This window comes from Aureococcus anophagefferens, assembly GCF_000186865.1.
Source record: "Aureococcus anophagefferens unplaced genomic scaffold AURANscaffold_29, whole genome shotgun sequence".
Taxonomy (NCBI): Eukaryota; class Pelagophyceae; order Pelagomonadales; family Pelagomonadaceae; genus Aureococcus; species Aureococcus anophagefferens.
Window position 1 is genome coordinate 381,185 of NW_008705588.1, and position 27,894 is coordinate 409,078.

The following is a 27,894-nucleotide window of genomic DNA, read 5'->3' on the forward strand; positions in this document are numbered from 1 at the left end:
CGGCTAGACGCGCCGCTAAGCTACGAAGGCACCGGTGTGTNTGAGCCGGGTACTGCATCATTACAAGGTGAAGGCACCCTCGATGTGTTTCCACCACAGCATGGCTTCCTCGATGTAGTGAAAGCACCAAGGTTTTGGCTGGCACGCGGCACGCTGCGAAGACGTGTGTGTGGTGAAAGGACCAAGGATTTTGGCTGGCACGCGGCACGCTGCGAAGTCGCCCGTCGATGCGATGGAGGCGGCGCGATGGCGCGAGGTTTTGGCGCTCGTGGCGACTCGCAAGTTCAGCGTCCTGCGGCGGGCCCAGGACGCGAGCGCCGCGAGCCGCGCGGACAGCGGCAACCGGCGCCGCGACAAGCGCAAGGTCGAGAAGCGGCTGGGGCTCCTGGAGGGCGGCGAGGCTCGGCGCGAGCTGCGGGAACGGGACGGCCGCCCGCTCGCGTCCGGCTACGAGGGCGTGGTCTACGGCGACCACGGCGCGTACGTCGAGGTGAGCGACGCGCAGCTCGGCTTTCACAGCAGTGATTTCGGCAAGCGCTTCGAGCTGAGGTGCCACGGCGACTACTACGACCTGTACAAGTCGAAGACGACGGCGACGGAGCTCTACCGCCAGACGCGGACCGTGGCCGACCGGCCGAATCCCCCGCGGGGCCGCGACTCGGCGCGCCGCGACCGGCGCGAGGGCTACGCCGACTACAGGGTGGGTCTCTGGTACGTGTCGCCAAAGTGCCTCGTCGTCGACGGCCGGACGATGGCGGCCGCGGCCGCGGGGGCGCCGTCGAAGCCCGTCGGCCGGGGCGACGCGATGCTCAGGGCCGCGGCCGCGGCGGGCCTCTTCCGCCTCCGGTCCGTCGACGGCGTCGTCGCGCGATGCCCCGGCGCGCGCGGGCGCAAGTACCGGTTCCGCCGCCTCGACTCCGCGACGCTCGCGCGCGACGCCCGCGTCGACGTCGACGCCTGCGTCTCGATCCGCGCCTGGCGCCGCGACGACGGCGACGGCGGCGGCGACGCGACGGCGCGGGACGTGCTCCTCGTCACCGTCGAGCCGTCCGCGGCGGCCGCGGCGGCGTCGCCCCTCGTCGCCGCGGCGCGGCGCCTCGGCCTCGGCGCCGGCCACGCGGCCCTCGCGGCGACGCTCCGGCGAGCCTCGACGTCCGACGTCGAGCGGGCCACGAACTGGCCGAGGAACTACGAGGCCCTGCCCCTCGCGCCGGAGGCCCCGGCCTCGGCCATCGTCCTCGTCGACGCGCGCGTCCTCGAACTGGACCAGATCTGCATCCACGTGCCGCGCGGCTTCCTCGCCGTCGTCGAGCCCGGGGCCCTGGTCCGACACGCGCGCGCGATCGTGGTTCGGACCTAGACAGTGCGCGTCCCTCGGGAAGACAGGGAGTCGCATATACACGCGCGCTATTGCTTTTCGCGCACGGCTCTAGACCTGGTAGTCGACGAGCGCCTTGACCGCGAGGACGAGGTCCGCGCCGCGCTTGACGACGGCCTCCTCCATGGAGGACGCGTAGGGCACGGGCGCGTCGTCCATGCAGAGGCGCTTGACGGGCGCGTCGAGCTCGTCGTAGAGCTCCTCGGAGACGCGCGCGGAGATGGACGCGCCGACGCCGCCCGAGAGCGTCGACTCGTCGAGGATGCAGAGCTTGTGCGTCTTCGAGAGCGACGCGGCGATCGTGTCCATGTCGATGGGCTTGAGGGAGCGCAGCTCGATGAGGTCGATGTCGTTGCCGTTGGCGTTGATGTCCGGGATGGCGTTGACGGCCTCGCGGACGCCGTGGAGGTACGTGAGCACCGTGACCGCGTCGCCGTTCGCGACGGCGGCCGGGTCCGCGGCGTAGACGAGCGCGGCCTTGTTCAGGGGCATGCAGGTGCCGACGTCGCAGGGCACCTTGGCGTCCTTCATGAGCTTGACGGGCGTGAAGAGGATGCCCGGGCCGTCGTCGCGGATCATGGCCTTGCAGAGGCCGTAGGCCGCGTCCGGGCTCGCGGCCGTGCAGATCTTGAGGCCGGGGATGCCCATGACGTAGGCGTGGAAGGGCTGGGAGTGCTCGGCGCCCAACGCCTGGTTCGGCGCCGTGCCGCCGGCGCCGACGACGGTCATGGGCATCTTGAACTGGCCGCCCGTCGTCGCGTACGTGTTGCCCGCCGACGAGAGCTCGGCCATGCCGTAGATGCCAAAATTGGCGTTCATGAGCTCGACGATGGGCCGGTAGCCGTTCATGCCCTCGCCGAGGGCCTTGCCGAGGAAGTGGCCCTCGTCGATGATCTCGTCGGCCGCGCGGAGCGCGCCGAAGGTCTGCTGCGTGAGCTTGGGGATGTCGTAGCTCGAGCCCGCCTGGAGGTCCTCCGCGTGGATCGTCGTCATGGGGTCGCGCACCATCTCCTCGAGGATGGCGAGGTTGAGCGCGTCGCCGATGTTGATGCCGTCGCCCTTGGCCGCGTCCTGGAGCATCTTGATGCGCGCCTCGCAGTCCGCCAAATTCCCCGCGGGCACGGACCGCGCCGTGATCGCCGCGCCGTCGACGGGCGCGGGCTTGGCGTTGTAGTCCGTGTCCGGCTTGTCGGGGTACTCGAGCTCCTTGGCGAGCTCGCGCGGCGGCGGCGGCGACGCCTTGGCGAAGGCGACCGCGTCCTTGACGACCTGCGAGGCCTTGGCCTTGCGGTCCGAGAGCACGTCCTCGGGCAGGACGCCTAAAGCCTCGAAGATCTTGAGGGGGTCGGCCTCGGCGCGGGCCCAGGTCTTCTCGGCCTTGCGCCCCCGCTCGTGCTCCGGGTCCGCGGGGCTGTGGCCCTGGAGCCGGTACGTGTGGACCTGGAGGATCGCGGGCGACGACGTAGAACGGACGTGGTCGATGACCGCGCGGCCCGTCTTGAGCACGTCCTCGAGATTCTGGCCGTCGACCTTGGCGCCGGGCACGCCGTAGTGCTCGCCCGCGCGCCAGACCTCGCTGTTCTGGGCCACGTCGGGCGTGAACGTGTTGATGGCCCGGCCGTTGTCGATGCAGAGGATCAGCAGCGGCAGCGACTCCTTCGCGGCGACGTTGAGCACCTCGGCGAGGCGGCCGTTCTGCGAGCCGCCCTCGCCGCAGAAGACGACGGTGAGGCGGTCGTCGTCGCCGCCGTCGGCCTTGGCCTTGGTGAGGCCGAGCTCGCGGTCGAGGAGGATCGACCGCGCGGCGCCCGCCGCGTAGGGCAGCTGCTCCGCGACGAGGGCCCAGCCGCCCTGGAAGTGGGTGTCGACGTCGTAGACGTGCATGGAGCCGCCCGTGCCCCGGCACGTGCCGCCGTCCTTGGCGAAGAGCTCCGCCATGACCTTCTCGGGCGGCACGCCGGACGCGAGCGCGTGCGTGTGCTCGCGGTAGTAGGAGTACTTGATGTCGTCCTTCGTGAGCTGGTCCGCGATGAGGGCCGGGATGGTCTCCTGGCCGTTGTCGAGGTGCATGAAGCCGCGGATGCTGCCCTGCATGTACGACTGCGCGCACGCGTTCTCGAACTGGCGGCACAACTGCATGGTCTCGTAGGCGTCGGCGAGGTCGTCGTCCGACACGGCGTCGTACTGGGCGAGGTGGTCGTCGCTGAAGCCGAAGGCGCTCTTGAGCCGCGCCTTGTTCTCGTCCCAGGCCGTGAAAATCCGCGGCCGCATGGGGCTCCCGTCGTCGGGCACCTCGACGCGCGCCGCCGGGTTCTCGAGCGTCGACGTGCGCAGATTGATGTTGTTGCGCGTCGGCGGCGCCTGCGGCGCGCGCAGCGCGCCGCAGAGCGGGAGGACGAGCGCGAGTTTCATGGTCTCGACGTAGGTCGGTGTGCGCCGTCCCAGAGCGTCGGCTTACGTCGATCTCGTCAACCTACAAGTAGGCTCGCTACGCTGCGCGTTCGCCCGCACGCTGCTTCGCGCCGCAGCGCAGCGACGGCGTCGCCTCGCCCTGGGTCCCAAGTTGCTATCTCCCCCCTCACGCTCTCCCACCTGTTCGTTCTCGGACGCGAGAGTCCTCGTGGGCACCAGATGGCTCCAAGGCCCCCGGGGGCAGCGCGCACGTCTCTCTACTAGCCGCCGCGGCTCATGATCTTGCCGAGCTCGTAGGCGTGGCGGCGCTCCTTGGCCTCGTGCCACTCGCGGTACATGCGGTTCCGCTCCTCCGTCGAGGCGGCCTGCATGAACGCGCGGTTCTGCTCGATGGACACGAGGCCGTCGAGGCGGAGCCAGAATTCCACAGGTCGACGATCGAGCGCATCGGCAAGAACACCCCCGAGGCCGCCAACGACTCGACGGGCTTCGACGCCCACGGCTTCCACGTGGCCGCGAGCGCGTCCCGCAAGGGCCGCGTCAAGATCAAGGCGGGCAAGTCCCGGAAGACGACGACGCGGGACTCGGCCGCGCTCAACGCGGGCTCCGAGTCCGCCATCTCGAGTGGGGACAAGTATTGGATCGGATTCGTACCTGGACCGTGATGTCGCATTCGCCGTAGCACGTGCGACGACTGGCCCGATCTGGTAAACGCGCAAGGGAAGCGGCGTTCAGCTCCGGTGTTTTTGTGAAGCTAACACTGACGGGCCCCTGCGCGACGGTCCGGCCCCGGGACGGGGGGCGGGGACGGCGGGCACGGGGGTTCCGGCACGGTAAATGCGCTCAGGGCACGCGGCCCGGCACGGGCCCGGCACGCGGCCCGGCACTCGGCACGGGCCCCGGGCACGGGCCGGGCACGGGCCGGGGAGGCCCGGCACGGGCCCGGCACGGGGCCCCGGGCACGGCCCGGGCACGGGCCGGGGACGTGGCCGGGGACCGCGGCACGCACCGTCGCGCAGGGGCCCCTACACTGATTGTTGCATCGACGGAGCCGTGCGGCGAGAAGCATTTATCTCGCTCGCCTCACTGCTTGCACCTGAGTCATCCCTGGTCCCCACCGGGGATCCCCCCTTCGAACACGACAAAAAACACAGTGATCACTCGCCTGCTTGCCCCTCGTCGCTCAAAGAGCATGGATGCACCATCGGTGACGCCTTCGCCGACGCCTTCGCCGGCGCTCCCCGAGCCACCAGTGGCGAAGCGCGCGAGGACGGTCGACTCCACCCTCCTTGAGGACTGGCCGACGTCGACGGCAAGCGCGGCGCTCGCGGCCTCCGCGCGGGCCGAGCGCGCGGCGCGCGCGACCGTCGCCGCCGCGGAGATCGCCGGGCCGCCGGCGCCGGACCTTACCTTCGAGACGTGCCGCGACGCGACCGCGGTGCTCGAGCTCTACGCGAGCTTCGCGGGCGACGCGGCCGAGACGTCGCCGGCGCGCCTCGCCGTCGCCCTGCGGGCCCTCGCGAACCGCGTCGACGGCGCGCGGCGCCTCCGGCGCTCCGCCGTGCTCCGGCAGGACCCGGCGTTCCGCGTCCTCCTCGAGGACCTGGAGCGCAAGCTCGAGGCGGCGCCCGGCGGCGACGGCGGCGCCGCCGCCGTCACCATCGTCGCGGGTTTAGCGGACCTGGGCTGCGTCGTCGGCGGGGGATTTCGGACCTTCGAGCGCGTGCTCGAGCTCGCCGCGCGCTCGGCCGCCGCGAACGTGCCGCGGCTCGGATTGGTGCACCTCGCGCGCGCCGCGGGCTCGCTCGTCAAGTGCGGCTTCGACGCGGGCAGCGCCTGCTTCGCGGCGCTCGCGCGGGGCGTCGAGGCGTTGGTGCGGCCGCTGGCCGTGGGCGACACGGTCGTCGACGCGGAGCTGCTGAGCCGCCTCGTCTGGGCCTTCTCGCGCGTGAAAGCCGACGTCGCGTCGCTCATGCTGAGCCTCGCCGTGCTCGCGGCCCGCGTCCAGCACTTGTTGCGGCCGGGGGACCTCGCGGCGCTCGCCATGGCGCTCGCGGCGGCGCGGCCGCCGCGGGGCCGGCTCGACGACCTCTTCCGGCTCATCGCGTTCCGCGTCGCGCCCGAGCTGGGCACCGTGAGCGACCGGGACCTCGCGGGCCTCGCGTGGGCCTTCGGGACGGCGCGCGCGCCGGCCCCGGGCCTCTACGCCGCCGTCGCCGCCGAGGCAATCGCGCGCGTCCAGAGCTTCGAGTTCCACGAGCCGCGGGACGTCGTCGCGATGGCCGAGGGCTTCGCCCGCGGCGCCGCGGCGGCGAAACGATTCGACGGCGCCGGGGCCCTCTTCGAGGCGCTCGCGCTCGCCTACGGCCGGCGCCGGGGCGCCTACAAGCTCTCGGAGGTCGCGGCCCTCGCGGGCGCGATCTTCGACTGCCGGCAGGCGCTCGACGCGGGGCCGTCCGCGAGCCTCGTGGCGCGCTTCGTCGCGACGGAGGCGTCCCCGGCGTTCGCGGCGGACGCGGAGGGGGGCGCCGCGGCCGCCGCGGCCGCGCCGCCGCCCGCTTCGCCCGGCCCCGAGCCCGCGGCGCTCGCGGCGCCCGCGGCGGCGCTCGTCCCCGAGGAGCCCGCAGAACCCGCGCCACCCGCGGCGCCCGTCCCCGAGGAGCCCGCAGAACCCGCGCCGCCGCCCGCCCAGGAGTAGCCCCGTTCCTCGGAATTAACCTACTACTACGTCGTCCGCAGCGGGAGGAGGTCCCCCTCGGCGACGAGCTCCGCGACGACCGCGCGCGCGTGCGCGGACGCGTCGAGGTCCGCGCGGATGTCGGCGAGGTCGATGGCCGGGGTCGACGCGAGGCGCCCAACGAAGTCGCCGAGCGCCGGGTCGAGCCTCCGGCAGGACCCGTTCGCGCAGAGGAGCACGCCGTTCTCCGCGGGCACGCGCGCGAAGCGCGCGCCCGCGGCGTGGGCGAGGGCGTCGGCGTCGTCGAGGGCGACGATGTCGCCGCCGAGGCTCGCCGCGAGCGCGTCGTCCCAGTCCGCGCCGGCCGCGGCGTCGTCCGGCGCGTCCGCGCGCGGCGCCGTGACCAGCCCCCCGAACCAGGCCGCGAAGCCGTCGCCGTCGGCGAGCCGCGCGTCGACGGCGGCGCGCACGGCGTCCTTCGCCGTCGCCAGCGCCGCGGCGGGCACCGTGGCGCCGTCCGCCGGGTCCCAGGCCGGGTCGGCGAGGACGTCGACCTCGTCGGCCGCGGGCGCCAGCGCCTCGTCGGCCCAGCGCCACGCGAGGGGCCGCGGCGCGTAGGTCCGCAGCCCGAAGGAGAAGGTCGAGGAGACGCCGTCCCCCAGGGCGACGCCGTCGTGGGGCAGTCGCGGCGGCACGTAGAGCAGGTCGCCGGCTTCCAGCGTCCACGCCGCGTCCGCGCGAAAGTCCGCGAGCGTCCGGCAGCAGCCGTCGGCGTCCCTCGTCCGCCGCCGCTCCTCGGCCTCGTCGACGAAGCCGAGCTCCACGCTCCAGCGCCGCGACCCCCGCGCCTGGACGAGGAATACGTCCGACGAGTCGACGTGCGGGCCGACGCCGCCGCCGTCGGCCGCGAGCGACGCCATGACGTCGTCGCGGCGCCAGCCCGCGCCCTGCGCGCCCAGGCACCAGTGCGCCGCCGCGGGCCAGAGCGCCGCGACGTCCGGCGAGCACCGGTCCGCGTCGTTGAGGAGCAGCGTCCAGCCGCGGTCCGGCAGCGCCTCGAGCCGCGCGGCGTCGAAGGGGCCGACCTCGACGGCGAACGCCGGCGCCGTCACGAGCCGCGACACGACGTCGTCCTCGAGGGCGAGGCCCGCCAGCAGGTCCACGTCGCAGGCGCGGTCCAGCGCCTCCGCGTCGAGCGCGCCGCGGATGAGCAGCGGCGCCTTGCGCCAGATGTCGGCGGCGAACTGCGCGCGCCGCGCCGCGGCGGCGACGCCGTCCGTCGCGGCGTTCCACTCGTAGCAAATCGGCGCGAGCGCGAGCGCCGCGCGGATGCACGCGAGGCGCAGCACTGCTGCAAAACCCATTCCCATGCGTCGCGCACGTCAAGGAAATGTCGACATCAACTCAGCGCCTGAAGCGCGATGGGCAGCCCCCGCGCCGCCCTCGCGCTGGTGTTCGCCCTCCGCGGCGCGTCGGCGGGCGAGATCGCCGTGAGCGTCGCCGGCGGGCAGGCCGTGCTCGCCTTCGACGGCGACACGGACCTCGCGGCGGCGGCGCACGCCTTCGCCGACGCGCACGGCCTCGAGGGCGGCGAGGGCTGCGAGGGCCGGTCCTGCGTCGTCGACATGCTCGTGACGGCCATGCGCCAGGACCTCGGCGGGTGCGCCGGGAGCGCGGGCGACGGCTGCGTGACGCGGACGTCCGTGTCCGGCGCGGTCTACCGGGCGCAGGGCGCCGAGGAGGTGTCGCGGCAGGAGGCGGCCTACGACGTCGAGGCGACGATCTACGACCGCCTCGCCATGTACGCCGCCGTGCGGCCCCAGCGGCGCGCCGCGGCGCCCTGCGCGCCGCCCTACTGCGACTTCGAGTGCGCCATCGGGAGCGCGGCGTTCGAGGACGAGTTCGCGCGCGCCTTCATCGAGGAGGACGACGAGCTGCGGCGATTGATGGTCGACTACCCGGCGCCGCGGCGCTGCCCCGGCGGGAAATTGTACCCCATCTTCATCGGCATCCCGGCGTCCGAGTTCGTCGACTGCGCGCCGCGGAAGTACCGCGCGTTCCAAGGCGGCGTCAAGGAGCCCGGCGCGGGCCGCTACGCCTTCGAGCCCCACGAGGAGGCCGAGTACAAGCGCGCCTACCGCGAGGCCTACTTTGGCGTCACGAAGAAGAAGGCGGGCTGGGACTGCATGCGCCACTACGAGATCGTCGCGAGCGGCGCGCGAAACGACGCGCGAGCCGGCTTTCCGCACTTCTCCGTCGCATCGTTCGGACGAGTCGTAATCGATCGTCGAAAAAGTCCAAGCTCGGAACCGTCAAATTGCACGCAAATGGAATGATTGCCCACCCGCGCAGGTCGCGAGCGGCGCGTTCCCGTTCTTCACGGACGACCTCGCGACGTGCCCCGAGGGCACGCTCGCCTTCTGGCCCAAGCGACTCCTGACGGCGGCCAAGTCCTGGGCCGGCGTCCACGCGCACAACCTCACGGCGGACACGCGGCTCGTCGATCGCTCCGCGGTCTTCGCGGAAGCGAACGCGGCACTGCTGCACTACGCTCGCCGGAATTTGACGTCAGAGGCGCTGGCGACCTATGTCCTCGAGGCGACGGGCCACGCCGACGCGAAAAGCGTGCTCATCCTGTCGGCGCACCCGGCGCCGGACTTCCAGCGCGAGATGCTCGTCCACGGCTTCCGGAGCAAGCTCGGCAACGGCGCCGTCGACTTCGTCAAGCCGCCGCACCTGTACCGGCCCGGGCCGGGCGTCGAGGCGCCGCCGCGAGACATCTCCGAGACGGCGCGGCTCTACGGCTACGGTTTCACCTACGCGCACCGCCTCTGGGACGACCCGAGCGTGAACCGGTCCTTCGTGCGGCAACGCGTCGAGGAACACGAGTTCGACCTCATCGTGTACGCAAGCGTTCACCGCGGCCTGCCGTACTTCGACGAGGTTCTCGAAAAATACTCGCCGGACGACATCGTCTTTGTGGACGGCGAAGATGAGCATGGCTTCAGCAACTTCTCCGCGGCCCTCCCGGCGCTCGGCCACTACTTCATGCGCGAGCTCCCCGACGGTTGCCCGCCGCCGCCGCCTCGTCAAGACTAAAATTAGCGCGAGAAGTGGCGCCCCGGGCACTGGTTCGGCGTCCGCGGTTCCCAGGTGCGGCAGACGCTCGACGGCTCGCCGAAGGTGCCGTCGTACGTGTGGTTCCCCTGAAGACAGCAGAAGTTGAGCGCGGAGAAGACATCGGCCTTGGACAGCGCGGTGGTGCCCTTGCAGCCCATCCTTTTCGCTTTGCGCTCGAGCATCGCCGTCGACTCCGCGCTGAGGCCGTAGGTCGCGACGAGGTACGCGAGGACGGCCTGGCGGACTGGTGCCTTGGGACATAGCAGAAGCAAGTGGAAGGGCGTCTTGCGGTAGACCTCCTGGTCGAACCCAGCGAAGATGACGAGGTCGATCGAGAGCACGCCGCGGCACCGCGCGTCGCGGGCCGCGGGGTCGCACGCGGCCGCCGGGCCGAGGGCGTGGTCGAGGAAGGCCCTCATCATGCCGTGACCGGACGTGAGGTAGGGCTTCGGATGCTCCAACGGCGGGTTCGCCGCGAGCGCGAGGATGGTGTCGAGGTTCGCGGCGACGGCCTCGACGTGCCAGCGCTCGAGCACGAAGTGGAAGTCGCCGCCGGCGCCGCCGTGCGAGTTGCAGTAGGCCTCGCCCAGCTTGCGGCTCAGGCGCGTCAGCGGCAGGTCGCGGAACAGGAGGAGGTCGGGCCGAGTCAGGACGAAGCGATCGTACCGAACGCCGGTAGCTTGCTCGTGGGCGAGCGCGAGCGCGGCGACCTTGGCGTGGCTTAAACTGTGGCTTAACGCGCCAAAGTGCTGCTCCTCCGGCTCGCGCGTCCAGGCCGGCGCGCTTGGACCCGACGCAAAGACGTTCGCGAGTCGAGCCGGATACGGCTCGTTGTCCTCGAACTCGGTGGCGGCGAAGTCGTAGAGGCTCTCGAAGCGGTCTCTGAGATCCGGGTTCCACGAGTGTATGAGCACGTCCCAGGTCGTGTTCGCGTCCGTGTTCGCCTCGATTACGTGCTTCGTAATGGTCGAAGCGCAGAACTCGATATCGCTGTACTCGCCACCACTCCCTGGTAATTTGTCGACGAAGTTGCCACCTTCTCGCGAGACGGCGCCGCTGAGGAGTAACGCAATCCGTTCAGCGCGTGACGTCGCGAAGAGGGCTGCTATAGCTGCGTTCCAAGCCCTCATCGCGGCAGCATTACGAAAGCATTGCGCCGGCCGATCTTCAAGGTGAATGATGCTGTGCCCTTTCAGTGTCAAGCAATGCGATGGAGGCCGATATGAAGGCCTTAGGCAGTCAATCATCGTGTCCTTGAGGATGCGTTCGCGGCGAGCCGCGCTGCTCGTTGCGGCTGCGGCAGCGTCGGACCTCGTTGCGACTGCGGTAGCGTCGATGGATGCATGCCTCGCCTCCGGCGCCGGCGACTGGGTGGCGTCGTCGTTGGAGCCCGTGAAGCTCTCGCCGAGCTTCCTGAAGAACTGGCAACAGTCTGTTTTCTTTTGGGGCCAATGCGAGGAAGCGCCGCGCGCGCTGCGCTGGGAGCCGCGGGGCGACGGCTGCGACGGCCTCGCCGCCGCCGCGCGGTCGCCGACGCTCGCGCGGGACTTCTGCGACGCGTTTTCCGGCGCGAGCATGATGCTCGTCGGCGACAGCGTCCAGGGCGAGCTCTTCTCGACGCTCGCCGCGCTGCTCGGCGCTGACCGCGGCGTCCAGGACGAGGCCGCGGCGCGGCGGCGGTGCCTGCCCGGCTCTCGCCTCATGGCTCATCACGCCCACGAAGTTCGCGTCGAAACGCTCGCTTGCAAAGGTCGCGTGGGTGTCAAATTCGTCCGTAACGAGTTCTTGCTCTGGGCCGGCGCGCGCGACACGCTCGACGCGGCGGCGATCCGGCGCCAGGACAACAAATACCTCTGCGACTGGGCCGACGACGCGAGCGGCGCGGACCTGCTGGTGCTGAGCCGCGGCCTCCATGAGGCGCCCGACGACGCGTTCGCGGAGCAGCTCGAGGCGACGCTCGACGGCTTAGCCGCGACGCGCGGCGCCCCCAACGCGCCCTGGCTCGTCTACCGCGGGTCCCACGCCGTCGTGCCGAACTGCCACGCCTACGCGGACCCGTCGCCGGACTCGCTCGCGGACCGCATCGTCGCGACGCCCGGCGAGCCCCACTCGGCCGCCTGGGCGAACATATCGCACCAGAATCGCATCGCGAAGGACATCGCCGACGCGCGCGGCGTGCCCTTTTTTGACGTTTTTGAGCAGACGGCGCGGCGGCCGGGCGCGCGGCCCGACTGGCACGCGGGCGAGTGCATGCACTACTGCGTCCCGGGGCCCATCGACGACTGGGCGCGGCTGCTGCTCGCCTACTGGCTCGAGAAGCGGCGGAGTCGATAAGGGCGGGTGAAACTCAGAAGTTGTCGGGTCTCCCAGACTCACGAGTCCCGGTTGATCGCGGGCCTCGGCACGATGCAAAACGCCTTCCTCTCGGCCCTCTCGACGGACCAGCGCGCGGGCGTGGTTGCTCCCCGGGGGCCTACGGTCGTCGACCATAAGGACCCGGCGGTCAAGGCCTTGCTCGAGTCGGCCTTCAAGAAGGAGAGCGGCACGAAGCGCCCCGCAAGCCCACTCGAGACCCAAGAGTCGAAGCGACCCCCTCCCACGCGACCCGATCCGAACGACCCGGTGGTCAAAGCGCTGCTACATCAGTGGCAGACAGATGCGGCGAAGAAGGAGAGGGGAAAGAAGCGGCCCGCGACCGACGACTCGATCCAAGAGATGAAGCGGCCCGCGACCGAGACGCCGGAGGACCCGCCGTCGCGGAGCCTCGCGGACCGCGCGCGCGGCGGCATACTCTCGGCCGTGGAACGCGACTTGAGCCTCGCGAGGGTCGCCGCGCGCGTCGCGCCGCGGATCCGCGCGGATCTCGGCGGCACGGTGCGCGCGGACGACATGAAGCTCATCGTCCACGCCGTCGACGCCGAGTTCCTCGAGGGCTCGCTCGCGGCGGCGCTCCGGTCCCGCTTCTCCGGCTTCGGCCGCGGCGGATTGGACGCGCTCCGCGTCGCCGCGTCGAATCGCATGACGCGATGCGCGTACAAGGTCGAGCCCTTCGTCGCCCAGGGCCTCATGAAGCTCCAGGTGAGCGCCGAGATGCTCTGGAAGCAGAACGAGGCCTACGCGCGCGGCGACGCGGCGGTCTACGGCGTGCCCTGCGGCTGCCGCCGCGACACGCTGACGCTTTTGCTCGTCGCCGCCGTGTCGTCGCTCGCGGCGTGGCTCGCGTCGACGTCCCACGCGACGACCGCCAAGGCCCTCTTCGGCCTCGACGTGACCCAGCTCGTCATCGGCCTCCCCCCGCCGCCCAAAGCGAAAGCCGCGGCCGCGGGCATCTCGGTGAACGCGTACGTGTCCTTTTACGACCGCGGCGGCGCGCGCGTGACGGGCCGGGTCAAGGGCGTCCGCAAGAACGCCATCGTCCTCGTGCCCGACGCCACGAAGCGCGCCGAGGTCTACGAAATGCGCTCCACGGGCCAGAAGCACCACCTCAAGAAGTGGACCGTCGGCCTGTCGCTCCTCTCGCCCGCGACCGACGCCGACAAGGCGGCCCACGCGCGCCTCTGCGAGCAGGCCCGCGCCGCCTGATCGTCGCTTAAGCGCGCCCAATAGACGGGCTGCTGCTCGCCTACTGGCTCGAGAAGCGGCGCAGTCGATAACGTACGGTCGCTTAGGGAGCTCTACACGAGCTCGAGGTCCGCGGCGAGCATGACGTGGTCGCTCGGCTCGTCCGCGGTCGGGTAGGGCTTGGACGTGTCGAGGCCGTGCTTGCTCCGGAGCTCCTTGACGCCGGCGACCTTCCACTGGCCCGCGGAGCAGAAGATGTAGTCGAGCGTCTCGACGAACGCGTCGCGCTCGCCGCCCATGGGCTTGGTGTACGCGAAGTTCGTGAAGTCGGGCTCGGCGCCCGTCGCCGCCGCGTAGGCCGACGTGAGCGGCGGCTCGAGGACCGGCGCGAAGGCCCTGGCCGGCGCGACGTCGGCCTGGGGCGGCGGCGCGTAGGCCGCGAAGGCCTCGCCGAGCGCGCCGGACGTGAGGAGCGCGTAGGACGCGTCGTAGGGCTTCACGTTGAAGTCGCCGCAGAGCACGTAGGGCCGCCCCGCGGCGACGCGCTTCGCGCGCTCGGCGGCGAGGACGCTGTGGATGACCATGACCTGCTCCTTCTCCACGGACCCGAACCTGGGCAGGACAAGAGTGCGAAATTCCCAACTTCAAAGGCTCCTAGCTCGGCCGGTTTCCACTCGTTTCGGCTGATTTTTGGACGAGCGATCATCTCTCGGAACGGTCTCGAAGCGTGGATGCTTTTTCCAGAACGCGCGCGCGCGGAACACTCACGTTGAAGCGACGTTGAATCACCCTTGTCCTGCCCTGACCCGAACAGGCAGGGCATGTGGTACGTGGCGACGCAGAACGCGTCGCCGCCCTTCTCTTTGAGCGTCGCGGTCACGAGGACGTTGTGCTTGCGCTTCGCCTCGTTCCACGTGTCGAAGGGCGGCCGCCCCCGCGGCAGCGGCTCCGTGGCCGCCGTCGCGACGTGGCCCGCGCGCCGCTTGAGCGACCGCCACGCGCGGACGACGAAATTCGGCTTCGCCTCCTTCGCCCGGCGCTCGCGCGGCGGCTCGGCGATGGTGTCGGCGATGCGGCAGGCGTCGACGCCGAGGACGTCGTACTTGCCGCTCGGCCAGGCGACGGCGACGCCCATGTAGCCGTTGAACTTGGTCCCGTAGAGGCCCGTCGAGAACTGGTAGCCCTTGTCCGCAAAGTACGCGTGGAGCTCGCCGCTCCAGTCGCGCGACACCTCCTGGAGGCAGACGACGGCGCCCTTGGCGACCTCGGCGTCGAGGAGCGCGGCGACGCGCTTGAGGCGATTCGGCGGCGACAGGTCCTCGGCCGCGCACTTTACGAAGTAGCCCGGCTCGCAGAGCGAGCTCGACAGCACGTTGTAGGTGACGACGCGCACGCGGCCGCCGGCGCAGGCCGACTCCTGCGCCTCGTAGGCCGCGCCGCCGAGCGCCGCCGCGCCGAGCCAGACGGCGCCGCGCGGCGCCGCGCGCCGGCCGTCGCCGCTCGAATAGGACGACGACCCGCCGAGCGTCGACACGGCGCGCGCGGCGCGGCGCTGCGGCGCCAGGGCCGACGCGAGGCTGCGCATGAGCACCATGTTGACGAGCGTGGTTCGCATGTAGGGCCGCGACGGCCGCGACCTTCAAACACGCGAGCGAGCGCCCCAGACCGCTCTCGAGAAGAGTCAACGTGAAGTCAACGTGGCGGATTGAAGCAACATCAGTGCCCCTTCTTCCTCGCCCTCCTTAGTCGCACTCCTCCGCCTCCGCGGCCTTGGGCCGGGGGATGGCGCGGAGGCACTCGGGCTTGATGGCGACGGGCCGGAGGGGCACCTTGGCGTCGCCGCCGCGGAGCTTGACGGCCTTCGCGACCATGTCCGGCGTCTGGGGCATGACGGCCCAGCGGTCCGGGTGGTTCTCCGCCTTGCCGAGGATGAGGCCCGCGAGGCCGTCGTAGGCCGCCGCCTTCATGCCGTGGAGCTCGACGTACGCGCCGATCGCGAGGCCGCTCGCGTCGACGGCCAACGGCCCGAGGAACGTGGCCTTGGGGCCCTCGTCGAAGAGGGCCTTGTAGTCCTTGGACAGCAGCGCCTCCTGCGCGACGAAGTAGGCGAGCGCGCGCTCGAGCGCCGCGAGCGACGGCGCCTGGAGGCCGACGACGCTGTCCTCGAGCGGCACGACCGCGGCCTCCTCGTTGAGGAAGCCGTCGCGCTGGCGCTTGTAGAAGTCGAGGACCTTGGCCTGGCCCGCCTCCTGGCCCTCGGCCTTGCGGTGCGCGACGTAGCGCGCGGCCAGCAGCGGGTCGCCCGCCTTCGCCGCGCCCAACGGCGCGCCGCAGGCCTTGGCCGGGTCGGAGACGTCGAGCAGGATCGACAGGTCGAAGGGCGCCGCCGCGGGCCAGTGCAGGATGAAGCGCCGCCGCTCCTTGGACATGGCGTGCACGCCCGCGATCTTCGTGAGGATCTGCAGCCAACAGGCCTCGGGTGTGGCCTCGACCTGGTTGGGACCGGGCAAAAAGCACTCGGGCATGCTCGCCTGGAGCAGCGACACCAAATCCTGCGCGCCCTCGTAGTTGGCCAGCGTCCGCAGGTCCAGCGTCGCGCCCTCCGCGAGCGCGGCCATGGTTGCAGGGCGTCGTTCGCGACGGCGCGGAGATCTCCGAGGTCAAGGAGCAGCTCTGCTCCCGGTCGCCTCCCGGGGGGCTCCTCGTCTCGGGACGGCGTCGCGACGCGTGGCGCGTCGCTGGACGCCATCAAGGAGACCCCAAGAAAAGTCCAAAGGCACCCCACCTTACCGTCGCGGCCCGCCCGCGCGCGCCGGCGGCTGGCGGCGCCCGCCGCCCGGCGCGGACCGGGGCCGGTTGCTCCGCTTGGGGACGGCCTCGGGCACGTCGAGCGCGAGCGCGCGGGGCGTGCCCGACGCGCGCACGGCCCGCTGGAGCCGCGCGGCGACGACGGACGTCGGCGGCGGCCCCGGCCCCCGCGCGGCGGCCCAGGACGACGCCGCGCTCGTCGACGGCGACGGCGGCGGCGGCCGCCTCTCCGCCGTCGTCACCTGCGTCGCCGCGTCGCGGCGCCGCGGGCCCGCGGCGAGCGCGGCCCGGAGCCGCGCGACCTCGGCGAGGAGGTCGAAGCGCGACGGCGCGGCCGGGTCCGGCGGCGTCTGCGTCGGCGTCTCGCGGGACCGGAGCCCGGGCCGTTTGACGGGCACGCGGCCGAGCGCGCGCGGGCCCGCGGCCGCGGTCTTGGGGTCGCCGCGCGGCGGCGGCTTCTCGTCGTCGCTCGGCTCGTCGTGCTGCGGCGTCCAGACGCCCAACGGCGCGCCGACCCAGTGGGCCTTGGCGACGGCCGGCGTCTGCGTGTTCACCGTCCGGCGCTTCGTCGGGTCCCGCGTCTGGCACCGCGCGTTCCGCACGCGCGGCCGCTCGGTCTGCGTCGGGATCGCGACCGCCGCGAGGCGCTTCGCGCGCCGGTCCTCGGCGAGCTCCTTCTTGGCCGCGACGGCCGCGAGCCAGGCCTTTTCCATCTTCGCGCCGTCGTCCTCCCACCTGCGTGGACATCAAATATGCAACTCGACTTCAACGTGAGCGTATTCGAATGTTTTGACACTTCGGCTGTGCTTCGAGAACTCGCTGAGAGCGATCGACTCATCCAAAAATCAGCCGAATCGACTTCGATTTGACCGAGCTAGAGCATTTCAAAGTTTGGTCGGGACGTCCCGAACCAGCGGTTGAGTTCCACGCAGCCTCCCACGCGGCCTCGGCGTTCGCGACGTCGCGGAGCGCCTCGGCGAAGCGGTCGCCGGGCGGCGCCGGCGTCACGGGCGAGAAGGCCTGGCGCGCGTGCCAGATCGCCGACGTGATGTCCGGCGCCTGGGCAGCAAAAGGGTGATTCAACGTCGCTTCAACGTGAGTGTTCCGCGCGCGCGCGTTCCGGGAAAAGCATTCACGCTTCGAGACCGTTCCGAGAGATGATCGCTCGTCCAAAAATCAGCCGAAACGAGTGGAAAACGGCCGAGATATGAGCCTTTGAAGTTGGGAATTTCGCTCTCTTTTGCTGCCCTGTCCGGCGCCTCGGAGAGCGTCGGCGACGCGGCGCGCGACGGCGCCGCGGGCGCGGGCGCCTCCGCCGCCGCGCCGCCGGCGAGGGAGGCGCCGTCGTCGGCGAGGTCCGGCGCGAGGGACGCGTCGTCGTCGGCGAGGTCCGGCGCGAGCGAGACGTCGTCGCCGCCGTCGGGCGCGGGCGCGGGCGGCGCGCGCGCGTAGACCGCGCCCGCGTGCGTGACGCGCACGACCCAGCCGCCGTCGCCGAGGGGCGCGGGCCGGCCCTCGTCGTCGAAGCCCGGGCAGAGCAGCTCCGGCGCCGGCGCGGGCGCCGCGGGCGCGGCCCCGGGCGCGGGCGCCTCGTCCTCGGGCGCGGCCCCGGACGGCGCGGGCGCGGGCGCCTCGGCCGCCGCTTCGGCCTCGGCGGCCTCCGCCTCGGCCTCGGCGGCCTCGGCCTCGGCGGCGGCCTCGGCCTCGGCGGCGGCCGCCGCCGCGGCTCGCTCCGCGCGGTCCGCGAGACGAAGCGCCGCGCTCGCCGTCGCGTCCGCGGCGGCCTTCCCGAGCCCCGCGGCCTCGAGGTCCGCCGCGAGCTTCTCGGCCTTGGCCTTCATGCGGTCGATCTGCCGCGCGCAGTCGTTGACGACGCTCCGCTGCTGGGCGATCTTCGTCTTCGCCGCGGCGATTTCTTTCGCGGCGGCGGCCGCGGCGGCCTCCGCGGCGGCTTCGCGCTCCTCCAGCGCCTCGGCGGCGCGCGCCGCGGCCTCGCGGGCCTCGGCGGCGTCGCGCTTCGCCGCCGCGAGCTCGCGCGCGGCCTTGCCGCCCGTCGCGCGGACGAGCGCCGCGCGGACCGCCGCGCAGGCCGCGTTCGCGGCGTCGCGCCCGAGGACCGTCGCCGCCGCCGCAGCCCGCGCGTCGTCGATCTCCTTGCGCGTCTCGTCGTCCAGGTCCGCCTCGCGCGCGAGCGCGCGGCGCCGCGCGTCGTCGACGAGCGCGGCGCACGCGGCGCGCGACGCCGCGAAGCCCGACACCGCGCGGTCGAGGTCGCTGGCGCCCTTCGCGGACGCCTGGGCGACGGCCGTCGCCAGGGCGTCGCCCGCGGCCCTCTTCGTCTCGTCCGCGCGGCGCGCGGCGTCCTCCGCGGCGGCGACGCGGCGCCGGACGCGCGCGACGCAGCGCTCCGCGAAGGCCGCGTCGCGGCCGAGCGCGTCCCGCGCCCAGCGGAGGTGGCCCCGCTCCTTGACGGCGCGGAAGAGGAGGCCGTCGGCGTCGCGCACGAGGCCGTAGTCGTTGGCGACCCTCGCCACGGAGCAGCGGCTCGCGACCTCGCGCGCGCGCGTGCGGAAGATGCGCCGGAGCCGGTCCCGCGGCGCCTCCCGGAACTCGGGCTCGCGGTCGGCGAAGCCGTCGTCGCCGCCGAGGTCCCGCAGGTCGTCGACGAGGGCCTTGTGGGCCTTCCGGGACGCCTCGGCGTACTTGGCCGCGTCCGCGGCGACGCGGCGCTGCACGCCGACGAGCCACCAGAGGCCCTCGACCTTGTGCGCGTAGGACGACGCGAGCCTGTCGGCGACGGCGCGCTCCTCCTCGCGCGCGGCCTTGACGCCCTGCTTGTGCACGACGCGCACCTGCGCGAGCTCGTCGCGGCTCCGGTCCGCGAGGTGGCACGCGCGCTTCGCCTCCTGTTTGCAGTCCTTGAGCTCGCGCTCGCGCGCCGCGAGCGTCCGCTTCGTCTTGGCGAGCGCGCGGTCCGTCGCCTCGAGCTCCGCGGCGGCCGCGGCGCGCGCCGCGTCGGCGTCCGCTCTCGCCGAGACGAGGCCGTCGATGTCGCCCCGCGACAGGTCGGTGCCCGTGCCGCGCGCCGCGAGCTCCGGGAGGTCGAGGTCCCGCTGCGTCGCCGCGTCGGCGACGTCGGGCTTCTCCACCTCGCGGACGATTTCGACGACGCGGACTTCGGCCTCCCAGCGCGTGCCGCCGTTCGCCGCCGCGGCCGCGCGCGCGGGCGTGGCGGCCGCCGCGGCCCAGGAGCCCGCGGCCGCCGCGGCGCCCGCGGCGGCCGCGGCGCCGCCCGCGACGGCGGACGCCGCGGCGCGCGCGGCCGCGTTGCCCGCGCGCCACCGCGACGCGGCGTCGGCCTCGGCGCGCTCGAGGGCCTGGAGCCGCACGGCGGCGTCGAGGCCCCGGGCGTCGGCCTGCTTCAGCGACTGCTCGCAGGCCGCGAGCTCGAGCTGTAGGTCGCCGTTCCGCGCCGCGAGGCCGTCGGCGCGCGCGCGCTCCGCCGCGAGGTCGCCCTTGAGGTCGTCGTGGGCGTCGGCGAGCGCGCGGTAGCGCTCCTGGGCCTTGAAGGCGTCGCGCCGGAGCGTGCGGACCTCCTCGTTGCGCTTCGCCGCGTGGGCCTCGAGCGGCGCGCGCGCGTCCTCGGCGGTCTCGCACCGCTTCCAGAGCGCGCGCGCCTCGTCGCGGAGCGCGTCCAACCGATAGAGCGCCGTCGACAGGGCGTCCTCCGTGTGCCTGTGGCGCTCCTCGGAAATCAGGGCGTCCTCGACGTGCTTCGACCGGCGCCAGGACGCCGTGAGCACGCCGCGGCACGCGGCGCAGGGCCGCGCGACGAGCTCGCAGTCGCGCGAGACCTCGAGGTACGTCGCCGCGCCGCCCGTGCGCGCGTGGCGCTCGCAGGCCGCGCGCGCGCAGGCCAAAAAGGCCTCGCGACGCGCCGCGCCCGCGACGTCGCCGAGCAAGGGCCGCGGGTCGAACGACGGGAGCCGCTCGCACCTTTCCGCGAGCTCGGCCCTGAGCCGCGGCTCGTGGACGCGGTGCGACACGAGGAGCAGCGTCGCCTTCGCCGCGGCGACGTCGAGCTCGTAGCAGCGCGCCTGGCGCTCGAGGGCCGCGGTCCGCGTCTCCAGCTCCGCGCGGAGCCGCGCGACGTCGCAGAGCTGCCAGAGGCCGGGGGGCAGCCCCGCGGCGGCGGCGCGCCAGTGGCGCAGCGCCCGGCGCATGAAGATGCCCCGGACGCCGAGGTCCGCCTCCGTGAGCAGCGCCACGGTCCAGCCCCCGAACAAGGTCCGCACCGCGCCGCGACCGCTCGGCGGCTCGCGGACGAGGCGCTGCACCATGACCGCGAGCCGCTGCGCCCGCGCCGGGTACTCGGCGACCCAGCGCGACTGGAACTGGGTCGCGCGCCGCCGGCCCAGGCGCGACGCCATCGCTTTTGACGTTGGCTAGAGCTGCTGGGCCACCAAGGTGACCTTCGTCGACCCCAACTTTACGCGCAAGCCGCCCAAGTACGAGCGCTTCATCCGGCCGAGCGGCCTCCGCATGATTAATCGTTGGGCTGCCGAAGTCTACCGAGGTGCTCGTTGCAGTCAACCACTCGGTTGTTGACTCAGAGCACGAATTTGTGGCTCGGGTGCTCTCGATTCCGAGCCGTGCCATCTGACGGTCGCTGCGCGCAATGGTACAGCAGATGCAACGAAAAAAGTCCTCGAAGCAATCAAAACGTAGGCGACGATGACCTTCGGCGCGGAGGACGTGCCGGCGAGCGAGCTGCACGGCGTCATGTCGCCGGAGGCCGAGGACTCGCAGAGCTGGCACGACGACGCGGCGACGTGGAGCGCGGAGAACGCCAAGTCGCGCGCGCGCCGCCGGCGCCCGCGCGCCGCGCCGCCGCAAAAAAAACGCGCGCCGCGCCGCAGGGCCGGAGCCGCCGCGAGCTGCCCGCGCACGCGGTGTCGATCTTGAAGGCGTGGCTCGTGTCCGACGAGCACTTCCACCACCCGTACCCGACGCAGCAGGACCAGGCGCACCTCATGGTGCGTGTGTTTTGTTTTCGTCGGCGCGCGAAACGTGCACACCCATCGTAGGCGCAGACGGGCATCGACAAGAAGCAGCTCAAGAACTGGTTCACGAACGCGCGGCGGCGGATCTGGAAGCCCTTGGTGCGGACGCGGCTCGAGGCCGAGGGCGCCATCGCGCCCGGCGGCGACCTCGACGAGGCGCTGGCCGCCGACGCGCGGCGCCACGCGGGCGACCGCGACGACGGGCCGCCCGCGTTCGTCCCCGACCGGCTCCGCGACGACGGCGCGGCGGCGGCGGCGCCCGCGGAGCACGCGCGGAGCACGCGGCGCCAGACGCGCCTCGCGAGCGGCGCGCCGCCGGAGGCGCCGGCGCAGGACGACGAGTTCCTGCGCAACGTCGACTCCGAGTCCTTCCTCGACGCGCTCGCGGAGCCCGCGACGCCGCCGGGCGCGGCACCGGCCGCCGGCGACGACGCGCTCGCGGGCGCGGCCTTCTTCGACGACGCGGCCTTCGACCGGGACCCCCGCGGCGCGCCGCCGCCGCGGGGGTCGCGGAAGCGGCCCCTGCCGGGCGACGACGCCGCGCCGGACGGCTACGACGACGCGCCGCCGCCGACGGTGCGCGTGTCGCGCGACGCGTCGTGCGCGTTCTGCGCGCGGGGCAACGTCGACACGCAGCTCATGCCGTGCAAGCACCTCTTCCACGGCCAGTGCCTCCGGCCCTGGCTCGAGGCGACGGTGACGACGCCCGTGTGCCCCTGCTGCTCCGTCGCCATCGCCAACTGCGTCCGCGCCGCGCCGGCCTAGGGGTTCACACCACCAGGTCTAGTAAGCCCGCGTCCTACTAGTCCGCGCGCGGCGTGGGCTCGTTGCTGTCGCCGCTCCGGCGCATGCCCATGCGGAAGAGGCTCGACTTGCGCCGGAAGCCGTCGGTCGCGACGGACCGCGACGCGAGGTCCGGCGACAGCTCGCCGGACCTCGGCGTCGCGGAGATGGACGTGCCCGACTTGCGCGGCCCGCGGACCGCGTCGAGCGCCTGGCCGACGAGGGACCGCGGCGCGTCGCGGCCGCTTGGCGACGAGCCGCCGGTCCGCAGGCTCAGCGCCGCGCGGTCCTCGACGGAGTCCGCCGACGACTTGCGCCGCATGAAGCTCCGCTTCGGCTCGAGGGGCTCGAGCGGCGCGGAGCTCCGCGACTCCGCGTCCTGCACGGACCGCCGCAGGGGCGCCTCGGGCGACGCGAGCGCGGACGCGAGCTTCGCCGCGTGGCCCGGCTGGACGCAGACGGAATTCCGCAACGGCGCGCGGCCGTTCGCCGCGGGCGCGATGCCGGGCAGCGCGCGCTCCGGCGACGCGTCGCCCCGCTGCCGCGCGGCGTCGCCCGCGAGCTCCTGGGACTGGTGGAGCCAGCGCCAGAAGTTCTCGCGCATGAAGCGCGCCGGCGCCATGTCCGGGTCCAGCAAATCGAAGACGACCTTGTAGAAGGGCAGGCAGACGAACTTGAAGAAGCCGATCTGCGACCGCGCGACGTCGACGTCCTTCGCGCGGTCGCAGAGCGGCGACACGGCGACGCCGAGGCTCTTCTCCTTGTCGCCGAGGCGCCAGAACTCCTCCGTCGCGCGCTCCGTCCAGGCCTTGTGCACGGCGAAGGGCTTGAGCACGTGGCCGATGTCCGCGAACTTGATCGCGACGGTGAGCACGAGCCGCGCGTCGACGCCGTCGCCCTTGAGCGGGCTCACCCAGGGCTCGTCGGCGCCCTGCATGGCCTTGTGGCCCCGGGGGCCCAGCGGCTTGAGCTTGCGCGCGATGAAGTCGCTGTGCCGCTTCAGGTCCGTCATGAGGATGAGCTCGATGATGAGCGCGCGCGCCGCGGGCTTGGCGTCCTTGCCGAGCCCGCCTAAAACGTCGAAGCGCGGCTCGGCCAGGACCATGAAGGCCGCGGCGAGGTGGTGGCGCTCGAGGACCGTGTCGTCGCTGTAGCGGAGCGCGAGGGGCGACGCGACCTTGACCTCGTGCGCGTTCGACGACCCCGGGTGGCTGTAGTCGTGGACCGCGGCGCCGACGTAGGCCGCCAGCAGCTCGTCCGGCGAGCACCGCTTCGCGAGGTCCTGCTTCGTGAGCAGGAGGTGCGTCGTGAGGAGCGCGTCCGCGCCGTGCGCGCGCGAGTGGTACGGGTTGTCGCCGTAGTCCGACGAGATGCGCAGGAGGAACAGGTTCAGCGTCGGCTTGTCGACGGCGTCGAAGGACCCGATCAACGCCTCGCCGAGGAGGAGCATGGCCTGGCCGTTCGACGCCTTCTCGAGCTGGAGCACGTCGTTGTCCTCCCAGCTCGCGAGCATCTTCGCGCACTTGCGCCGCGCGCTGTCGCCGACGGCGACGCGCCGCGGCGGCTGCCACTCGTCGCCCCGCGCGCCCGCGTCGCTCGCGCGCAGCGCGTGGAGCCGCCTCGCGCCGCGGGCCTCGAGGTACTTGACGACCGCGCCGTGCTCGTGGCGGAGCGCGTCGTCGAGGGGCCCGTTGCCCCAGCGGTCCGCGGCGTTGAGCTCCGCCTGGCAGTCGTCGACGAGGAACCGCGCCGCGTCGAGGCAGCCGTTCGACGCCGCGAGGTGCAGGGGCGTGCGCTTGTCGTAGTCGCCCACGGACGGCTTGAGGCCTGGGCAGGACAAGAGAGATTCAACGTCGCTTCAACGTAAGTCTTCCGCGCGCGCGCGTTCCGGGAATAGCATCCACGCTTCGAGACCGTTCCGAGAGATGATCGCCCGTCCAAAAATCAGCCGAAACGAGTGAAAAACGGCCGAGATCGGAGCCTTTGAAGTTGGGAATTTCGCTCTCTTTTCCTGCCCTGCTTGAGGCCCCGCGCGACGAGGTCGCGGAGCGCGTCGACGTCGTTCTCCGCCGCGGCCTCGATGACCTGCTTGGTCGCCGACGCCGACGCGGGCGTCGCCACCGTGTCCGGGAGCTTGGCGCCCCGCTCGAGCAAGGCGTCGACGCAGGACTGCCGCTTCTGGCGGAGCGCGACGCTCAGCGGCGTGTTGCCGTAGCGGTCGAGGCAGTCCGTCGACGCGCCCGCGACGTCGACGAGGTAGAGCACGCAGTCGTAGTGGCCCTCGGCCGCCGCGTAGTGGAGGGCCGTGCGGCTGTCGTAGTCCGCGGCGTCGACGTCAAGCAGCGCGAGCGCGTCCTTGCAGAGGTCCACGTCGCCGAGCGCGGCCGCGTCCCAGAGGGACACCGTGCGCTGGAGCTCGTTGAAGGACTTGCGCGGCTCGCTGTTGGACCGGGGCAGGCGCGGCCGCTCGCGCGTGTCGCCGTCCTCGGCGCCGAGGTCCGCGCCGAAGTCCTCGAGCGACCGCTCGGACGCGCCGGAGACGCGCTTCGGCGACCGCGGGCTCGGCAGCTCGAGGTCGTCGCGCGACGGCCGCCGGCGCCGCGACAGGCTCGCCCCCTCGCCGCTCAGGCGCTCGAAGGAGTCGCGGCGGCCAAAGGAGTCGCGCGCGTCGCGGCCGAAGCTATCGCGGAAATCGCGGCTCATCGTGTTGCGCGACGACCGGTCGCTCGCGTCGCCCATGCTCGGCCGCCGGCGCCGGCCGCCGGACCCGGCGCCCAACGGCGTCGCGCCGCCGCCGGGCAGGTCCGCGCCGCGCCGCGCGCCGCGCGACTGCAGGAACCGCGCGACGGCCGCGCGCTCCGCGCGCTCCGCGTCGTCGAGCGGCGTGGACCCGAAGCGGTCCACGGGGTCGAGCTCCGCCTTCGCCTCGGCGACGAGGAAGGCGACGGCCTCCAGGGACCCCTCGGACGCCGCGACGTGCAGCGCCGTCCGCGCGTCGTAGTCGGCGGAATTCACGTTCATCGACGGCCGCGCGCTGAGCTCCCGGAGCCGCGGCACGTCGTTGCTCGCCGCCGCGTCGCCGAGGATGACGGCGCGGGAGCTCGCCGTCTCCATGATCGACGGCGGCGCGAGCATGCCCGCCTCCGCGCGGAGGTCCATGCCTGGGCAGGACAAGAGTGCGAAATTCCCAACTTCAAAGGCTCCTCGTTTTCCGCTCGTTTCGGCTGATTTTTGGACGAGCGATCATCTCTCGGAGCGCTCTCGAAGCGTTGGTGCTGTTTCCGGAACGCGCGCGCGCGGAACACTCATGTTGAAGCGAACTTGAATCACCCGTGTCCTGCCCTGGTCCGTGCCCGCGAGCCGCGTCTCCCAGCCCTCGACCTCGTCGACGCGGCTCGGCGACAGCGCGTCGACGCGGTGGATGACCTCCAGAAGCTTCGCGTCGAGCTCCTTCTTGCTCATCTTGTCGCTCTGCGCCCGGATCTGCCGCACGAGCTGGCCCACGCTGTCCTCGCCCGCGTCGCGGGACGAGTCGCCGCCGCCGAAGAACGCGCGCAGGCCCACGCGGCTCGGCCGCTTCCCGCGCTCGCCGGGGAACGCCGCCGGGCTCGGGCCCTCGGGCGACTCCTGCGCCGGCACGACGGCCGTCTCGCCCTTCCCGCCCGTCGACAGGCGCCGGGCGATGCCCTTGATGAAGGGCAGCGCCATGGTCTTCCGAGGAGCGGGCGGCGGGTGCGGGGACGCGCGGCGCGCCCGCCTCGGCGCAACGGGGGCGCGCCGCACCCGGCGACGACCCCTCCTCCGGCTGCTGCGACGCTCTACGCTCCCATGCGCCTTGGCAACGCGGGGTTTGTGATGGTGCGTTGCCAGTCGGCCACCACCGTTTCATCTTTGGCCTGTATACCATCATTATCAGGCGTTTCAAGTTCGGCTAGCATTCCACCTCGCTCACGTGCCTCTCGCGGCGATAGTAAGGCCCCGGGAGCCGAGCATTAGATAGGAATTCAAGTTCGGCTAGCATTCCACCTCGCTCACGTGCCTCGCGGCGATAGTAAGCCCCCGGGAGCCGATTTTGGGGATGACGGCTTAGTCTACGCCCCCCCGCGGGAATGCGGGGCCCCTAGGCCGCGAGCTCTGCTTTGGTCTCGTCGGCCGCCTCGGCCGTGGCGCCGTCGGCCGCGGCGGCCGCGGCGGGCGCGGCCCCCTTCTCGGCCGCGGCCTCCGCGTCCTCGCGGTCGTACCAGGCGACGTCGCCGCCGCCGGGGCCGAGGTCCTCCTTGATGAGCGTGCCCTTGGTGCCGGCCATGAGCTCCGCGGCGTCGTTGAGGTCGCCGATGATCGCCCACGCGCCGGGGACCGCCGACCGCGTGACGAAGTCGATGCACGCGTTGACCTTGGGCCCCATGGAGCCCGGGAAGGCCTGGCCCGACTTGCGCGCGACGAGGAACTGGGGCGTCACCATGCGCATCTCGCGGCCGTCGGGCTTGCCGAAGCGCTCCCAGATGCCGCCGCCGTCCGTGAGGATGATGAGGCCGTTCGCTTTGAGGCTTCGCGCCATCAGCGCGGCCGTCGCGTCCTTGTCGACGACGCCCTCGACGCCGACGATGTCGCCGAAGACGCGCGACACGGGCGCGCCGCCGCCGCCGGCCGCGATGGCGAACTGGCCCGCGTCCAGCAGCGCCTTCACCGCGTCGAGCTGGAGGATCGCGCGCGGCGTCGGCGACGCGACGACGCGCCGGTAGTACTCGCCGTCCTGCTTCACGGTCCACTCGAGGGACTTGGCGAGGGCCTCGGCCTCCTTGAAGCCGTAGACGGGGCCGACGAACTTCATGGGCTCGCTGAACGCGGGGTCCGCGGCGTCGACGAGCGTCTGCGTGACGATGGCCGCGGCGTTGACGCCCGCGGACTGGAACGCCTGGGAGAGCACGTAGCCGATCTGGCCCTGCGACTCGGCGCCGAGCACGTCGAAGGACGCGTTCGACCGCTCGAGGGCAAGCTCTCCCACTTGCGGGCCTGCGATGGGTAAGGCGTGTTTCGGGAGTGCGCGTGGGCGTGTCGCGCACCGTTGCCGTGCGTCAGCACGACCTCATTGCCCGCGGACCGGATGGCTGAGATGGCGGGCACCATCTGCTTCGCCGCCTTGAGCATGTTCTCGATGGTCAGGCGGTCGCCGCGGCGTTGGAGCGCGTTGCCGCCGACGGCGGCGACGATGCGCTGGCCCGTGAGCATGCCCGACGACGACGCGGCGCGGCGGGTGTGGCTGCGCGGGCTACGCAGGAGCACGCGACGCATCATCTCGATTGGCGCAGGCGCACTGGGTCGTGGTACACTGGGTCGTGCCACACCGGCACCACAAAGGGTGCTTTGAAACACCACGAGTGCTCGTCGTCGCTCGCGGCCGCGCTCGCCGGGGGTCGTGGCCTTACTATCGCCGCGGCGCGGGCGCGGCGTCGCCGTCGTCCCACCAGCGCCGCTCGAAGGCGGCGCAGCGGTCCTCGATGAGCTTGGCGCGGTCCTCGAGCGCGTGGCGCGGGGGGATGCGCTCCGGCGCGAGGTTCGGCCGCCGGCGGCCCGCGTCGTCGCGCCGGAGAGTCTCGCACTCGTTGACGAGCGCGGCGAGGCGCGCGTTCGCCGCGAGGATGTCCTCGTCGTGGGGCACGCGCATCTTCGGCGCCTCGCAGGGCCCGCGGCTCAGGGGCCAGGGCATCGCGTCGTCGTGCGGCACGGCGATGAGGCCCTGGCCGTGCGCGCGCGCGTAGATGGCCTGCGGCACGGGCGACCCGGCCCAGGGCGGGTCGCGCGGCTCGAGGGGGGCGTCGCTCGCCGGCGGGTCCTGCTCGTAGCGCGCGTGGACGTTGGCGTGCACCTTGACCTTCGTCGTCGCCGTGGGCAGGCGCCGGGCGACGGCGAGCGTGTCGGCGAGCAGGTACTGCTTGGACCGCTGCATGGGGCGCCTCGTCGTCGGCATGTAGTTGTTGGGCTTGTCCTTGATGACGCGCCGGTTGATGCGGATGCCGCCCGTGCACCACTCCGAGCCGGCCATCGTAGCGCGGTGTGGGCGTCGTCTTTGTTAGCGCGGAGTGGCTGCGGAG

At 72.7% G+C, this 27,894-nt stretch overlaps 6 protein-coding genes across 6 annotated transcripts; all 6 read right to left on the bottom strand.

The window, feature by feature from the left end:
* Positions 1–1,429: 1,429 nt before the first annotated feature.
* On the bottom strand, positions 1,430–2,458 carry AURANDRAFT_32040 (hypothetical protein; the record flags this gene model as incomplete). Its single annotated transcript, XM_009042281.1, has 1 exon — positions 1,430–2,458. One exon carries the CDS (start codon positions 2,456–2,458, stop codon positions 1,430–1,432), a length of 1,029 nt encoding a protein of 342 aa, XP_009040529.1.
* Positions 2,459–2,602: 144 nt separating this feature from the next.
* Positions 2,603–3,649, bottom strand: AURANDRAFT_31937 (hypothetical protein; the record flags this gene model as incomplete). The annotated part of the gene is made up of 1 exon (XM_009042280.1): positions 2,603–3,649. A coding segment is annotated over one exon (1,047 nt), but the record flags the coding sequence as incomplete, so codon positions are not given.
* A 2,865-nt stretch (positions 3,650–6,514) lies between these two features.
* AURANDRAFT_66958 (hypothetical protein) lies at positions 6,515–10,717 on the bottom strand (the record flags this gene model as incomplete). The annotated part of the gene is made up of 2 exons (XM_009042279.1): positions 6,515–7,818; positions 9,682–10,717. 2 exons carry the CDS (start codon positions 10,715–10,717, stop codon positions 6,515–6,517), a joined length of 2,340 nt encoding a protein of 779 aa, XP_009040527.1.
* A 1,512-nt stretch (positions 10,718–12,229) lies between these two features.
* AURANDRAFT_72441 (hypothetical protein) lies at positions 12,230–20,520 on the bottom strand (the record flags this gene model as incomplete). Its single annotated transcript, XM_009042278.1, has 7 exons — positions 12,230–12,700; positions 13,268–13,760; positions 13,928–14,785; positions 14,901–15,800; positions 15,939–16,691; positions 16,885–17,015; positions 17,144–20,520. 7 exons carry the CDS (start codon positions 20,384–20,386, stop codon positions 12,230–12,232), a joined length of 6,849 nt encoding a protein of 2,282 aa, XP_009040526.1.
* A 1,818-nt stretch (positions 20,521–22,338) lies between these two features.
* PDE2 (hypothetical protein) lies at positions 22,339–23,737 on the bottom strand (the record flags this gene model as incomplete). Its single annotated transcript, XM_009042277.1, has 1 exon — positions 22,339–23,737. A coding segment is annotated over one exon (975 nt), but the record flags the coding sequence as incomplete, so codon positions are not given.
* A 2,139-nt stretch (positions 23,738–25,876) lies between these two features.
* On the bottom strand, positions 25,877–27,168 carry ARC1 (putative aspartate; the record flags this gene model as incomplete). The annotated part of the gene is made up of 2 exons (XM_009042276.1): positions 25,877–26,815; positions 26,866–27,168. 2 exons carry the CDS (start codon positions 27,095–27,097, stop codon positions 25,923–25,925), a joined length of 1,125 nt encoding a protein of 374 aa, XP_009040524.1.
* Positions 27,169–27,894: the final 726 nt, after the last annotated feature.